Source organism: Lepisosteus oculatus, chromosome 5, assembly GCF_040954835.1.
Source record: "Lepisosteus oculatus isolate fLepOcu1 chromosome 5, fLepOcu1.hap2, whole genome shotgun sequence".
In the NCBI taxonomy this organism is placed as follows: Eukaryota; Metazoa; Chordata; class Actinopteri; order Semionotiformes; family Lepisosteidae; genus Lepisosteus; species Lepisosteus oculatus.
In genome coordinates this window covers 16,458,989-16,474,336 of record NC_090700.1, presented here as the reverse complement: position 1 = coordinate 16,474,336, position 15,348 = coordinate 16,458,989, and the positions used below count along the sequence as shown (strand labels likewise).

At 39.4% G+C, this 15,348-nt stretch overlaps 1 protein-coding gene across 1 annotated transcript in view; it reads left to right on the top strand.

The window, feature by feature from the left end:
* The window catches only part of dchs1b (dachsous cadherin-related 1b), a 162,017-nt gene that overhangs the window by 132,051 nt on the left and 14,618 nt on the right, over positions 1-15,348 (top strand). The window contains exons 11-20 of the mRNA XM_015341936.2: positions 168-1,017; positions 3,671-3,910; positions 6,508-6,633; positions 6,794-7,003; positions 7,341-8,207; positions 9,337-9,450; positions 10,257-10,468; positions 12,824-12,975; positions 14,248-14,378; positions 14,699-14,985. Coding sequence (XP_015197422.1) covers positions 168-1,017; positions 3,671-3,910; positions 6,508-6,633; positions 6,794-7,003; positions 7,341-8,207; positions 9,337-9,450; positions 10,257-10,468; positions 12,824-12,975; positions 14,248-14,378; positions 14,699-14,985 — 3,189 coding nt within the window. The remainder of the gene's footprint in view (positions 1-167; positions 1,018-3,670; positions 3,911-6,507; positions 6,634-6,793; positions 7,004-7,340; positions 8,208-9,336; positions 9,451-10,256; positions 10,469-12,823; positions 12,976-14,247; positions 14,379-14,698; positions 14,986-15,348) is intronic.

The window sequence follows — 15,348 nt, the reverse complement described above, 5'->3', positions numbered from 1 at the left end:
TATGTGTATGTTTATAAAGTTCAACAAGTTGCAGTTAACATCTATTTTGTTTTCTGATCTGGAAGGCATTCACAAGAAATCAAAACTGAAACCAAAAAATTGAAAAGGGACAATACGTATTTCAACTATGAGATGACTTAATGTCTTCTTGCTCTATCTTTTTGAAGGTCCTTAGCTCCAGTAAGATGGTTCCTAAACCCAACACCCATGCTGTGACCCTAAAATCTATAGAAGGTGCCAAACCAGGCTCAGTGGTTGGCTCGGTCAGGTCACATGACCAGCAGGTCATGCACGAAGAAGGTCAGGTGACCTACACGGTAGTGGGGGGCACTGATCAAGAGGGCACCTTCATGGTGGACAGATTGACCGGCGACGTCTACTTAGCAAGAGAGCTGGACTATGAACAGGGAACACGCTATACCCTTCAGATCGAGGTAGATGACTTCTCCAAAGCTTATCCCACCAGCCGCATCATCACATTGGACATAGATGTTCAGGACAGCAATGACCATGCACCCCAGTTTCCAGAGGATCCAGTTACCATTGTCATTCCTGAAAATATGGAACCCGGTTCTTCCATCTACGCTTTTCAAGCTATCGACAAAGATGGCAGTGGACCAAATAGTGAGATCCGTTACACCATCCTCCACCAGTGGCCTGACAACAGTGACCTCTTGTCTCTTGACCCATCAACTGGGGTCCTGTCCCTGGGGCAGATTCTGGATTGTGAAACAACCTCTTCCCTGTTTCTGGTCGTAAAAGCCACAGACTGCGCCCTCAATGCAAGTCAGCGCCATTGGGGTTCGGTGACAGCCAGGATCTTTGTGACAGATGAGAACGACAACGCCCCTGTCTTCAGCTCCCCCACAGCAGTCAGTGTCATGGAGGACCAGCCCGTAGGCTTTGTCGTGCTGTACGTCATGGCGCAGGATGCTGATCAAGGAGAGAATGGCCGGGTATCATATCGGATCCAGGCAGGCAACGCTGGAGGAAGATTCAGTCTCAACCCTAACACAGGTAAGTTGTGTCCAGTTTTGTAATGCCAGTGACAATTTAAAAGATGGCGTTTGTGACGTGTAGCTGTGCTATACAAGAACAGAAATCAGTTAAAACTTCACAGTCCGGTGTGAATCATTACATTTTTGTTTTTATTTCTCTTATCAGAGGAGTAAGCAGGCCCAAGTAAATCTAATTTTTTCCTACATTCCCTGCTCTACAGAGCTTGACCTACCTTTCAGTGCTCATCTCCAACAGCTATGAGCTAAACAATGTGTTTTCTGCCAGCAGTATTATTCACACACAGTGCTTGCTTGCTAGCCTGTGTAAGTATTCCAATAGAACATAATTCAAGGATGATGTATGTTCCTGCATTGCTGATGTCAGAAATTGTTTAAAATCTGCAAGCACAGACTGTAGTTTTTCAACAATGAAATGTCTAAAAACCCTCTGTCAACAGAACAGAAGGTCGTTAGTTCACCTGTACTTTGTTGTGGTGTCTCAGACACGTGTCAGCTTTAGATCACTCTGAAACTCCCCCTGGCTGATAGAGGAGTAGAAACAGCCAATATATTTCATAAGTGTTATACAGTGCGGAGACTACAGAAGATATTCCTCTTGAACTTGTTTGAGCACAGCTGGCCATTTGTAAAAATTAAAAATTAGATTTTTTTCCCTAACCATAGTTACACTAATAATGGCCGAAATGAAGTGCTTTTTTTCATTCCCTGAGGAAGGATGTATTGTAAATATACCTGTATAGCTCACAATTAATGATGGTTTGTTTGTTTATTCTTTCCCTTTAAAACTTTAACTCATTATTTTAAAATCCTCCCTTAAAACGTTTGATGGCAAAACGTAGCGTTTTAATGTGGATACACACTTGTTAAAATCTGGCAGTTACTAGATGAGAGTGAATGCATTTTGGTTAATGCTTTTCAAACTACATTTGAACTGTGTTACTGAATGAAATTGTGACTGTTTTCCAGATTGTTTCAGCAAAAACTCTAATTACCTATTATGATTAAATAAGTTTCAATCCTGCAGGTTCTACATGTAATATTGTCACATAGGTCAACCATGTCAGATGTATGAGTTTCAAAGTATTCTTTATTTTATTAATAAAAGCATTATTTTATACCAGCATCTAAGGGAACAACACAGATTTAATTAATCTGATATGTGTCATAAATATCTGATATTTGTAATGTAATACACAGTATATTACAATATATTCATAATTAAATATTATTCAAAATGCATTAAACAATTATATTTAGTGAATTTCCAGGTCTTACACAACCCATAGGGGTGCCTTCTCCCACAGACGTGGATAGAATACATCACACAGCATTAACATCTCTGCTGTCCACCAGACAAAGTAGTGCATTCCATAGGCCATAAAAGCTCCAGCTCACAGTCATTATAACACCTTGTAGAATTGAGGTTTCCATGTGTAAAATGTACAGTGCAGTTTTTGATTTGTGTGCAGTTTTTGATGTAATTTTCACTACGTCATATACTGTTTTACATTTACAGAACAACATGCTGTGGGAACAGCAAGGAGAGTCAGATGCTTTGTGCTACAGTCATAGCAAGAAAGCAGCTCAAAAGTTATTGTTTTTTCTATCATATTTTATCATAGGTCTGCTTCACAAAGACCTTGTTGAACAGTTCTCGTCATTGGCTCAAATTAATCCTAAACAGACTGGAATAAATGGCATGCTATCTTGGTTGAAAAAAAAGAGCTTGTAAAACAGCACCCTAGCTCTTACTCCACACACGGAAGTTTGTTTTTCGCATAGCTCTGGTGGCCAAATTTAAACCACAAAATTGAAATTGAATCAATGTGAGCATACCCGTCCCTATTCACATTAATAAAGAGAAAGGATTTTAAATATAAAGGGGCATGGCAGGCATTAGAGTTGCGTGTTTCAGTGTGTGTTTACTGTTTCTCTCTCATTATTGTGGCCTTCACAGTGGAAAACTCATTAAAGCCAAATGGTTCTGTTTTACGGCTGGGGTGGTAGCTCTCAGGTAGGCAGGCTTCATGTAAATAAATTATTTTTACACAGCATTTGCTTTACCACTCCGTTTATACCCCTGCAAGTCCTTTTTTTTCAAAAGTTTTAGGAATTAGGAGAATTCAAATCATGAAAGGTGTTTCAATTGCTTCTGAGCTCATCTTCAAAGCCTGAAAACGAAGTATGTTTCTAAACCTAAATATGTTTGTTTTTGAGCATCTGCACAGTGTGGGGGGCCATGATCACTTCAATTAAAGAACCACAAAGTCATTTTTTCAGCTGTTTCTTTTATTGTTAATTAAAGCAAAAGAACTTGAAACATTGCCCATTTTAATGCCATCCAAAATGTAGGTTTAAACCTCAGTTGAAAAACTAACTTGTGGTTTTCTTAGCTTTACCATATAAACTGACTGCCAGTTTTACGTGACTGAAAGTATAAGATATGTTGATCAGCTGCTGTATACTGCTGGAATTGTGAAAGATGTTCTTTGGTTTTGTGGAAACCCAGAATTCTTGAAAAAGGTGAATGTTAGAATGAGTTGTGTTTTGTTATTACACTTGACTGTGTTGTCTAGCACTTTAAGAAAGGCTTAAATGCTCCTTTTCTAACACTCTTCTTCTCCTGTCCCTCATGGTTCTGTCTGTTTCAGGCTCCCTCTCTATTCTCAAGGCTCTTGACCGTGAGGAGCAAGCACTCTACAATTTGACGATTGTCGCAGAGGATCATGGGACCCCCCAGCACTCAACTACACAGTTACTGTCAGTGCAGGTGATCGATGTGAACGACGAGGCACCGTGGTTCTCAAAAACTGAATTTGAGGCCCAGATTTCCGAGAATCAACGAGCTGGAACTTCCATACTAACTGTGTCAGCTGTCGATCGTGACCAAGGTAAATGCAGACTGAATGGATGTGATGGAGGGCAAACACAGTTGTAGCACAACACGGATTGCAGAAGAGGTGGCATGTATTCTACAAGGTTTATAAATATTTGAAACCTTATCCTGTCCCTTTTTCCTGGCAAGAGCGTCTACATCTGAGATTGAAGTAGGGAGTAGAATATCTGGGATTGAATTGAAATGTTCCAACATTTGTATAGGTTAAAAATTGAACAATAATTTGGGGATTAGGGATTATTGTAGCCAATGATGGTGATGTACTGTAAATCAGGTTATTTGACTGACAGTTCCTAAACTTTTATCCCTTGAGTTTAGTTTGGAAAGAAGATGTGCAGAGGAATCCTTCACATTGATTCAAAACAGGACTAATTAGTGAGCTTGTGAAAATAGTATTTACCATTAGAGAACTGTACAAACCATAAGTGAATTTGTATTCACAAAGGTGCATACATCTTTGGTAGCATGTACTGTACCTTGGAAATCATTAGCTTATCATTATCTCATGCTTAAATAGCATGTGTACAGTATGTAATTTGAACACAGATCATGCGAGAAGATGTTCCATATCAGAAGGTGCACCTGAAGTAGTGTGTAGCACTGTACTTAAATATCAATATCTACATAAGAGAGTGCAGAGAATGAGACTGTCGGGAAGAATGTCAGGAGGTGTAGCAATAGAAGTATAGTGTAGAATAGTTTAAAATATTTAACATTATTTTATAAGTCATATTCTATGTATTGCTGTCATTTAGTCTCTAGAGTTTTCTTCTTCCCCTTTCCCTTGATATCCAATGATAAGGAGTGCCTCTGTGCTCAGATTAACTGCTAATTGTGCATGGTAACATCTTAAAGATCTCAAGGTACACATTACACTTGCTTTTCATCAATTGCAAGTGTGCTCATGAGTTAGGACTACAGTACTTCATAGTTAGAAGAGCTTTTGTGTGTACTGTGTGCATATCTTTACCATCATGACACATGGCCTTCCACTTCATTTACATCCTTTAGAATACATTTTCCATATGGAAAACTACACATCAGGTTTTTAAATGTGCGTGCATGCACATGTGAGGCCCTCAGATGCTTCTTTTCGTCATTTATGAGTACAGCTGTTTATTGTATGCCCCAGTCTGTGGCTTTCGTTCTTATCACGTTGCAACCTTTCGTTAGCAAGCCTCTTAGTATCTAAAATCCATGAACCTTTTCATCAAAAATGCAATTTGTAGACATATCAAATTAAACAATAATACATTTATGAACTTTAATAAGTATAATGGGTGATGTACTCTTATCAGAAGCACATTAGTAACTTGGCAGTAATTTCGTATTAGGTGGATTCAATGAAATTCTACGGATTTATCCACATACTTCACCATCAGTGGTACTCTGTTTCTAGAAAATGTATGGCTTTACACTTGAGGGATAAATATATCTATGATGACTTTGATTAAAGAGCAGTCAACCTGCTGTTGTAGCATCCCAGGATATTCAGAAAGTCAGAAGTCTGACAGAGGAAGATTTCACACCTCTCAGTAAATGATGGTTCTTCCAAAGATTTCACCTGTAGACTATGTTTAGAAAGAAAGTTATCCAGTTTTTTTTTTCACAGGCTTGTCATGATTAGCAACAGTTGTTTTTAATTGTCCGGGATGCAGAGTGGGGTACATTCCTCCTGTCCTGAGTCAGAAGCATATAAAACAGAGGGATTATAAACTTTCACTCCAGGACCAATTAGTGAAGTAAACAGGTGACCTTGCCAAATAATTCTGCACTAGCACGCGATCTGACTTCCAAAGATTACAACTCATACTACAACAGTTTACTGCTGAGAAAGCAACAGAAAGAACTGTTGTGTCGAACATGCTAGTAAGAGAAGCTGATACTAATAATTATAACGTGACTTTGCTTATTTGGTCCAGGATTTTTTCCAGTGTTTCTGAACAAGACAATGCCTGGTTGTCAAACATGTGGTTATTATCCAGTGAAGCGTTAATTCAACTTCTTGGTAAACGTAGATAAGGATTCCTTTTTTTCTGCTCTTTTAATAGAGCAGTTTTTTATTTATTTAAAATTTATTGAAAACATTATGCCCCCCTCATCTTCCATCAGTGGTATTGTCCTCAAGGTTCCTATTGAACGGCTACAGTGATATCAGACTGCTAATAGAAATACAGTACAATGCAATAGAGAATTGACTGCAATCATTTAGCAAGAGTGGCAGCATAGTGTTGTGGGTAAGCTGCTGTATTTGTAGATTCAAGTCCCTATTGCAGACACTGCTGTGGTACTCTTGAATGATTTACATACTTTACCCTGGCTTCTCCTGTCCACCCCACTGTATACAGTAAGTGGGGACCAGCTTTACTGGTGGTATCCAGTGAGGAGAGTCACGTGCTTTCTAGTCTGATTAAACCTGCTGAAACGAGGGTGAGCTCTGACTTTACCTTTTTACTAGGTGAGAGAAAGTAGTATTCTTATGTAGAATAGTTAGTAGAATACAATAATTGCCTGTAAGGACTTTATGATTATGGAAAAAAGGATAATTGTTCTTTTTTCTGTTCTAACTTGTCATTTTCACTGCTGCTCCAGGGACAAATGGCTTGGTGACTTATGGGGGTATTGCAGAGGAGGCGTTCACTGTTGACCCGATAACTGGGGTCATTTCATCCACAAAAGCCCTGGATCGCGAGACACAGGAACGCTACACTGTCACAGGTAATAGTGCCAGGACAATGTCAGTGAGCCATTGGAACTGAAAATATTTTTTTTAAATCATTAAGCCTTTCCAGACAATGAAACATTTAATTGTGCACCTTTCTGTAGATGCTTTAGTGTTGAGGCCTGTCTGGAACTGTTGTTATTGTTTTCTTTACAGTCTACGCAAAAGATGGTGGCATGCCTCCAAATTTTGCCAAGGCGACCATCAGGATCAGCATCCTGGATGAGAATGACAACACTCCAGCCTTTGGGAAGGATATGTACAACCTGGAGGTGCCTGAGAACCTGCAGCCCGTGGAGCTCTTCACATTAAAGGCCACAGACCTTGATACTGGGGACAATGGAGAAGTGGAGTACAAGATCATTGGTAAGATTCCTGTTTAAGCATTAAGGCCTGGCGGAGCATGCGCCAGGTTATGCTAGATTTTGGTGATTTTTTGCAAACAAAAAAATAGCCAAAATGTTGAGGAAAACGTATTTCACCAAATGTTTTTATGAAACATTTCCTGAATGTGTAGCTTTTGTATCATAATTGCTATAATGATATTATGATTGATATTTGTATAGATTAAAACAATGGCATTCAGCATTTTGTGGTTTCAGGTATTTCATATATTTGAAAGTGAATATTAATGTGATAAGTTATGTTCCTCCATTAAGCCCACCCCATGTCTTTATCACTTTCTGTTGTTGTCTTCTTTAAGATGGAGATCCCACCAGTGATTTTCATCTGGACAGCAGCTCTGGAGTGCTCTCCACTTCAAAGCCCCTTGACAGGGAAAGGAGAGCAAGCTATTCTTTGACCATTGTAGCTCAGGATCACGGAAAACATAAGCTCAGCAGTACAGCCAAAGTGGAAGTGATGGTTCTGGATGTCAATGACAACAGCCCCAGATTTGGACAGTCCGTTTACAATATAGATATTTCTGAAAATGCATCTGTTGGCAGGCTAGTGCTTGAAGTGACTGCTACCGATGAGGATGAAGGATCCAATGGGAAAGTACTCTACTTCTTGAGTAGTGAGGCCCGTGGCATGTTTGACGTGGACCAAAACACAGGTAGAATTACTACAACAGGTCCCCTGGACAGAGAAAAGCGAGCTGCTTACAAATTTTTGGTGTGTGCTGTGGACTCTTCTCCATCTGCTCCCAGGAATACCACAGCAGAAGTTACCGTCACCATACAAGACGTTAACGATAATGCCCCCTTTTTCATTCAGGACCCACTTATCATCAACATCTCCAGCAACAGTGTCTCCAATCACCAGGTAGTGGCTACCATGAGAGCAGAGGATAAAGATTTTGGGGCCAATGGGTCCATTTTTTATCGGTTTGCCACCCCAGCTCGTGGGTTTACCATTAATTCTCTAACGGGGGATATCCAGGTAACTGAGAAGTTGCTCACTCTGAGTCAAAAACAGAGAACACTGCTTATAGAGGCGATGGACCAGGGGACCCCTGCACGGTCCTCCATTGGTGTGGTGGTGATTTACGTCAAAGAGGAGGACTACAAGGGCATTCGTTTCTCACGCAACACGCGAGATGTGAGCCTCCCGGAAAACGCAGCCTTAGGTTAGTAAAAACCTTCAATAACTGCTTTAAACTCACATGAGTAAATTTGTATTTTTTATCAGGGTTGGAATAGCGTTACACATTTTAAATTGATACAGAAATTTCTCATTTGGCTTGTTAGGTCCAGAAAGTAAATATAACATAAACTAACAATTCACGTTGTGAATATATTACCTAGAGCCACCATGGAAAGATGGTGCTGTAAGATAAAACCATTTAATGTTCACCTCAAGGTGAATATTCTATAAAACAATTCACACTCTTCCACTAAAACCGAAAACCTTCATTTAATCATCTCCAGGTTCTAAAAGTTATTTTCTATTTGACAGTGTTGAAATAGAAACAAACTCAATATTTTGATTTCTTCATTTTGCTGTTAAGAAAATTTCATGTGTATATGATTTTTGCCTTATGACTGAACCAATTTCTCCCAAAAACTTTTAACACTCACTCTGCCTCCAAAAGCCACAAAATACATTTTAGGCTTTGGACATGAGTTTGGAAAGTGGGGGTACAGTGTGGATTCTGTTGCAGAATCAGGGTTAGGCAATATCTCAGAGTTAAAATTTTATCTCATGTGAACGGACTCCTCAAAACTAACAAGCACTGATTCTGGTAGGAGTTTGTAATAACAGTTCAGAACTGTTACTTACACTAGCTCTGCATTGTGTGTCAGAGGAGCACTGTTTTCATACAACAGTGCCCCCTGTTGCCAGTTGGAGTCCAGTAGGAATGGATACAGTCAGTGGAAAATGATGAGATGAGGAGAGTAAAATTTTGCAATCCCAAGTTTGGGACATGAGAGAAAAAAAGTTTGTTTTTAGGTAAAGGAAACAGGAACACATGTTTTTATTGAAATCAGGTTCACCGTCATAGTTTATTTTTGTGATGGAACTCGTGATATTTTGCTAACACTTCCACCCTGTTTAGGATTTATCTAACCGTTGCTTTGAAGTGTTTTCATGAGCAAAACAGACAAACAAGAAAAAAATTGCTCTTTAAGTAAAAACAGCCATTTGCAATTTGTTAATAAGCTCCAGCCCACAGTGCTTGCAGGGATACTGCTGGAAGAGAAGACTCAGTTGAAAAGCCTGTAGTGACCCGATTTTCTTCTGTTTTCCCCTCCCAGGTACAGCTGTCGTACAGATCCAGGCACAGCATCCCGATGGCTCTAACCGTGGCATCACCTACAGCATCTTCAGCGGAAACAGACTGGAGTCGTTCCGCATCAGTGCCAGCACAGGTCAGACACTGTCAACAAGATGAATGGCAGATTGTTCCACGCTGAAATCAAAATATTCCTTAATTATGTAATTTTTTCAGTGGTGCATTCAGTTAAGTAATTGAGACTAAAATAAGTTCAAGTTCATAACCATCTTTCCCTTAATTACAAACAATAATAATCTGTATTTTTGGAGTGCTTTCCACCTTGGAGCATTCCAAGTTATTTTACACATACTGTAGGTGCGGAGACACTTCATCTGCCATCAAAATTACTTTAGTCTTTTTTTATAACAGTTAATCAGAACTGTAATCAGTACTTGGCAGATTAGAAGGCAAAGTGAAAAATGATTACTTAAATGAATTTATGCCAATGGTTTTGTGAATGCCACAGCTGGTTAAGACATTGGTAAAAAATGTTATTTATAAAAAAACAGCAATTCATAGAATTCTGGATTCTATTGCTAACTTACAACTGGATTTTATTTGAAGTTTGGGGTCAGGAAGAACTGTGTTAACTACCAGTCTACCAAAAACACTTAAAGTGTTTTTAGAGCCCCGCCTTCCCAAGCAGTGATCAGCTTCAATCTTACTTAGAGATTTGAAAAGACCTGGCTTCATGGTGGTATTGGGATTTACCACTTGAAATTTAAATGCTAGTGTTTTGCATTACAATCTGACACTGATGTGTTCAGATTTTCCTAGTTTATGACCTAAAAGGCCTAGAACATTTGTAACAAATGACAAAAACAATGAAACAGCCTTAAAACTGCATTGTTGTGAACTTTGAAGTTTTTATGTTCATGTATTGGTGAATTGTGTCTACAGGTGAGATCTGGGTACAGAGTTCCACTGGTCTAGACTTTGAGGAGACTCCCAGGCTTCGCTTAGTGGTGAAGGCCGAGACTCCATCTTCCAGTTCCTTCATGGCCGTCAATTTGATACTCCAAGATGTGAACGATAACCTGCCGCGATTCCAGTTGCAGAACTACATTGCTTACTTACGTGAGGCGCAAGGCTATGACTTTCCCATTATTCAGGTAAAGATTCCAAGAAAATAATTTCTTTTTACTGTTTGTTCCTTTCCTTCGCATATTCACGTCCGAAAAACAAACAGGTAGTGGAACAAAAAATGGAAACACAAATTTAAAGTTATTCAATTCTGTGTTGGGCCGCAACATGCAGCCAGTATGAGTCTACCAGCATCTACAGTTCTGCAGGAAGCTGGTTGAGGTGATTGTTCCGGAAAATTCCATAAAAGCTTCACTGGGTTCAGATCTGGTTGCTGAGAAGGCTATGAAAGATGGTTAATAACAGTGTCAATATCATCAAATCATTGGGCAACCACACATGCTCAGACATGTGGATGGGAGCATCCTATAGCAGCCATATCACCCTGCAACTCACAACTGGCAACCCACTGAAGCTAAGCAGGTGTGAGCCTGGTCAGTACCTGGATGGGAGACCTCCTGGGAAAAACTAAGGTTGCTGCTGGAAGAGGTGTTAGTGGGGCCAGCAGGGGGTGCTCGCCCTGCGGTCCATGTGGGTCCTAATGCCCCAGTATAGTGATGGGGGCACTATACTGTAAACAGGTGCCGTCCTTCGGATGAGACGTAAAACCGAGGTCATTAAAAATCCCAGGGCGCTTCTCGAAAAGAGTAGGGGTGTAACCCCGGTGTCCTGGCCAAATTTCCAATTGGCCCTTACCAATCATGGCCTCCTAATAATCCCCCTCTATGAATTGGCTACATTACTCTGCTCTCCTCTCCACTGATAGCTGATGTGTGGTGAGCGTTCTGGTGCACTATGGCTGCTATCGCATCATCCAGGTGGATGCTGCACATTGGTGGTGGTGGAGGGGAGTCCCCATTACCTGTAAAGCGCTTTGAGTAGAGTGTCCAGAAAAGCGCTATATAAGTGTAAGCAATTATTATTATTATTATTATTATTATTATTATTATTATAGGACACCCTCCTGGCTGCAATTAAATGCTACAGTATGGGGTGAAGTTAAGTAGTGATAAGCATTGACCTTGCCTTCTTAAGGGAGTAAGTACTTCCAAACCATGCTGGAAAAAATGTGCCCCACAACATTAAGGAAGCACTCTTCATTGTTGGAACCAAGCACTTAGGGCTATAGAGTTGTTTAGATTGGCACTACATGTCCCTTTCGAGACAACATGGTAAATGGGTGATTCTTATGACTCTGTCACATTTCACTGCTGCTTGGTAGTCCATTGCCTGTGCTCGTTGCACCATTGGACTCACAAATACGCATTGCCAGGAGTGATAAGTTATTTGGGGACTGCAGCCTGACTATGATATGCTACTATGTAATTTTTTTTGTAGATTGTTTTTGGTGAAACTGTCTGCTCTCAACCCTGGTTGAAATTTGCAATCATTTGATCTGCAGTTGCTTGCCTGTTTTGCCTTGCACTTTGAATTAATGCAAAAATGTCCCGATTCTGCCGTATGAGATCTGGAGCATGCTGACATCAGCTTACACTCTTGCTGATGAAACATCACCAAGTGAAGCGATCTTGGACACATAAGTTCCTACAAAATGCAACAATCTCCTCTCGTTCAGATTTAATAATTGGAAGCCATCGGACTGTACATGAATTCTTATACATGATTTGCTTAATTAACACATGAGCTACACTTTCAATATACTTTTTGCTTTCAATATACTTGGTGTCCCTCATTTACCCAAGTGTTTCCATTTTTTTGTCCACTACCACAATGTAATTTTTCTTTTGGCTACTTCCTGTTCAACACCATTTTCCAATATGGTCTTCTTAACTTAATAGCGCTTTTTACATGATGTTTAGCATTATTAGGGTTAGGCGGTGCTTTATTTGTATCCATTGTTCTTATTGTTCTTATTTTTTGATTGGAAGATAAACACTAATAAGGAACACATGACTTTCTTTCCTCAGGATATTTTCTGTAAATTTGAATTTGAAAACAGTCAACTTAGTTCAATTAAATGGCTGTTGAGCCTATTTAATGCACTGCTTCACTTCAATCAGCTCTAGATAAATTGTTAGCATGGAGAGGCAACAATAAGCATGCATGGCAGAGGCAAGAGAACAGAGAGAAAAAATACTGTCTGAGCAAGAAACAAATGTACTAACCTGGAACCCTGTAGCTAACTGGATCTATAGTAAAACCTGTTGTTTGGGGGGGATAAGTGAACCACCTGCCTTTAGCAGTTAGGGTTGCTAATTTTAGAAGCGATACTGTACTATGTGTTTATTGCACCTTAATGTACTGTAGCTTTTTGTATCATACCAAAGCTCATGAATAAAAAAGGGTTTTATATAGAGAAGCAACAGAAATCTCTGCAACAGAATTCTTTTTTTTTGTTAGTAGTAATTCATTTTTTCTTTCAGGTATTGGCTGATGATCCAGACCAGGGTCAGAATGGCCAAGTGACCTACTCCATCCAGTCATCCTCTATGAGTGGCCTTTTTAAAATTGACCCCTTAACCGGCAGCATCACCACAGCAGCCATCATGGACCGGGAGATCTGGACTCAAACAAAGTGAGCACCAATTTTTTGTTCTTGTTCTTGTACCCTATAGATAGATAAGACTTTATTGATCCCGAAGGGAAATTGAGGTGTTACAGCAGCCCAGTCGGAGACAAGCAAAAACAGACAACAGACATCAGAATAGAAGAAAAATTAAAATAAGTACAGCAATACAAAATAAATCTAAAATAAATATAGTTAGGTGTGTGCAAAATATGCTCATATATTTTGCACACGTAACCACTGTAAAGCAATAAAATATGTGCAAAATATGCATAGGTATGTACAGATTGAGTGTCCAAAGAGTACAATAGTGCAATATGCTGTCCATAGATGAGCAGATGAAGGGCTAACAGTCCTCGCCTAGGGCAGTGTTATACACCCTGACAGCCATTTCTATAACACCATTTCTAACTTGACAGTACCCTTTTTGGTTTGTATACTGTATATACAGTACTGTAGCTTTCACACCAATGCTCTACTTGATGTTTAGAAGTACCCAGTAAACTTCACAATACTGTCCCACGTTTTTCTGAATGTCTGTAAAAAGGAGTGCAGCTTTCTAATGAACTAAGTACATTAGTGCATAGAGATTGCTTGGGTTTCTTTAATGAACTCAATGCCTTTAGAAAACTTTCAAAAGAGCTGTCCCTCAACACAAGCAATTTTTTGCATTACCTTAGCTGATTGTGTGGTACCAGGTTATAAATTTTGCTTATGTAAAGTTAACTTAAAAGACACAAAGTGATAAATTTTATTAGTACTAGCTATACAAGTCACCACATGTATCACCACAAATTGATAGAAAACCTCTGAAAAATTAAATATTATGTTGAAAGATGAGTGGAGCATGTGAATATGCTTGTGTGCAGGAAAGGAAATGTCAGGTAAGCTAACCAGCTGAGCAGCCTTTCAGAAGTATTATAAGTCTGGAATAACAAGGGAATTGGAAAATACCTCTATAGACAATGTCATACAAACAAAAGAAAGGTTTATGTCACATGCAGGCACGGGGATAGGTTGGAATTTAGTTCATATCTTACAAACATGGGAAACTGTTCACAAGTCTCTTAATGGCATTATTTAAAGAACGTTTCTCCCTGAAGTAAAATAAAGTTACATTGCTGTTCATTTTTTTTTTTCAAATGCAGCCACAACATAGAACTTCAAATGTTTGCAAATCTAATTTAATAACAGAAAAGAAGTTTCTTAAAATTGTAAATAACTCATGAAAGGAAACTCAGTGTGGACAAAACAGTCTCGAAACTTGTTTTGTTGCATTAGGCTTGTTGTCGCGGCAACAGACAGAGGAAGCCCCAGGCTCGCGGGGACTGCGACTCTTACTGTGGTCATTGTGGATCTGAATGACAACAGTCCCACAATCCCCCTGCCTCGCGAAGTCCGAGTGCCTGAGAGTAAGTAAAATCTGATTCACATCCAGATTATAATGCCTTTGTCTCCGGGGATAATATTGGAAAGCATTTCTAAATACTTGTGCTTTAAATTTCCTCTTGGCTCACTGTGTTATTTTCTATTTTCTTCCTAAGTGAAATTATCCATTCTAATTTATATTTGTTATATTTAACATAACCTATTGCCAAATTTTGAAGGACAGAGAAAGCTGGAAAAAATAATTGATAGTGCATGAGGGTTTGTTGAGGATGCTGACTTTATTTTACAATACTTGTCTTGATTTCATGAGCTCATGTTTTGTTTCTTCTTGCTGTCTTTCCAGACACACTGATAGGAACAGAAATCACCCAGGTGACAGGAAATGATGTAGACTCAGGCCCCGCCCTCTCCTATATGCTCCAACTGGACAGCAAGTCCCTGGGAAAGTTTGGGATCCACCGATATGGGGGTGGGATCTCCCTCACTGCCCCTCTGGACTACGAGGAGAGGACCTGGTACACACTCACAGTTCGCTCCTCGGATTCCAAACACGAGAGTGAGGCCAACCTGACTGTGCTGGTAGAGGATGTTAATGACAATGCCCCAGTGTTCACCCAGGACCTGTACCAGGTACTCACTCCATTCATTTAGAAATAAGATAATACATTTTTTCTGTTCATCTCTGACCAGCCCACCTGCTTTTTAATCTATAATTCACATTGTTGAGATGTTTTTATTCAATAGTTAAAGCTCCAAAGACTTACCCTAATTAAAAATAAGATAATTTTTCTAGCGTACACTTCTTAAATCAGACTCAGTATAGCTTTATTGTTATAGCATACAGCTGAATGCACCACAGAGGCAGAAAGTTATTAGAACCGGAGTTTAGTTTTACTGAATTTCATTAATTAATTTTAAGTCCATTTCAAAATCCTAGTTTGATTTTTTTCAAAATATATTAACTGTGGAAAATGCAGATTTCTTTTGTATTCA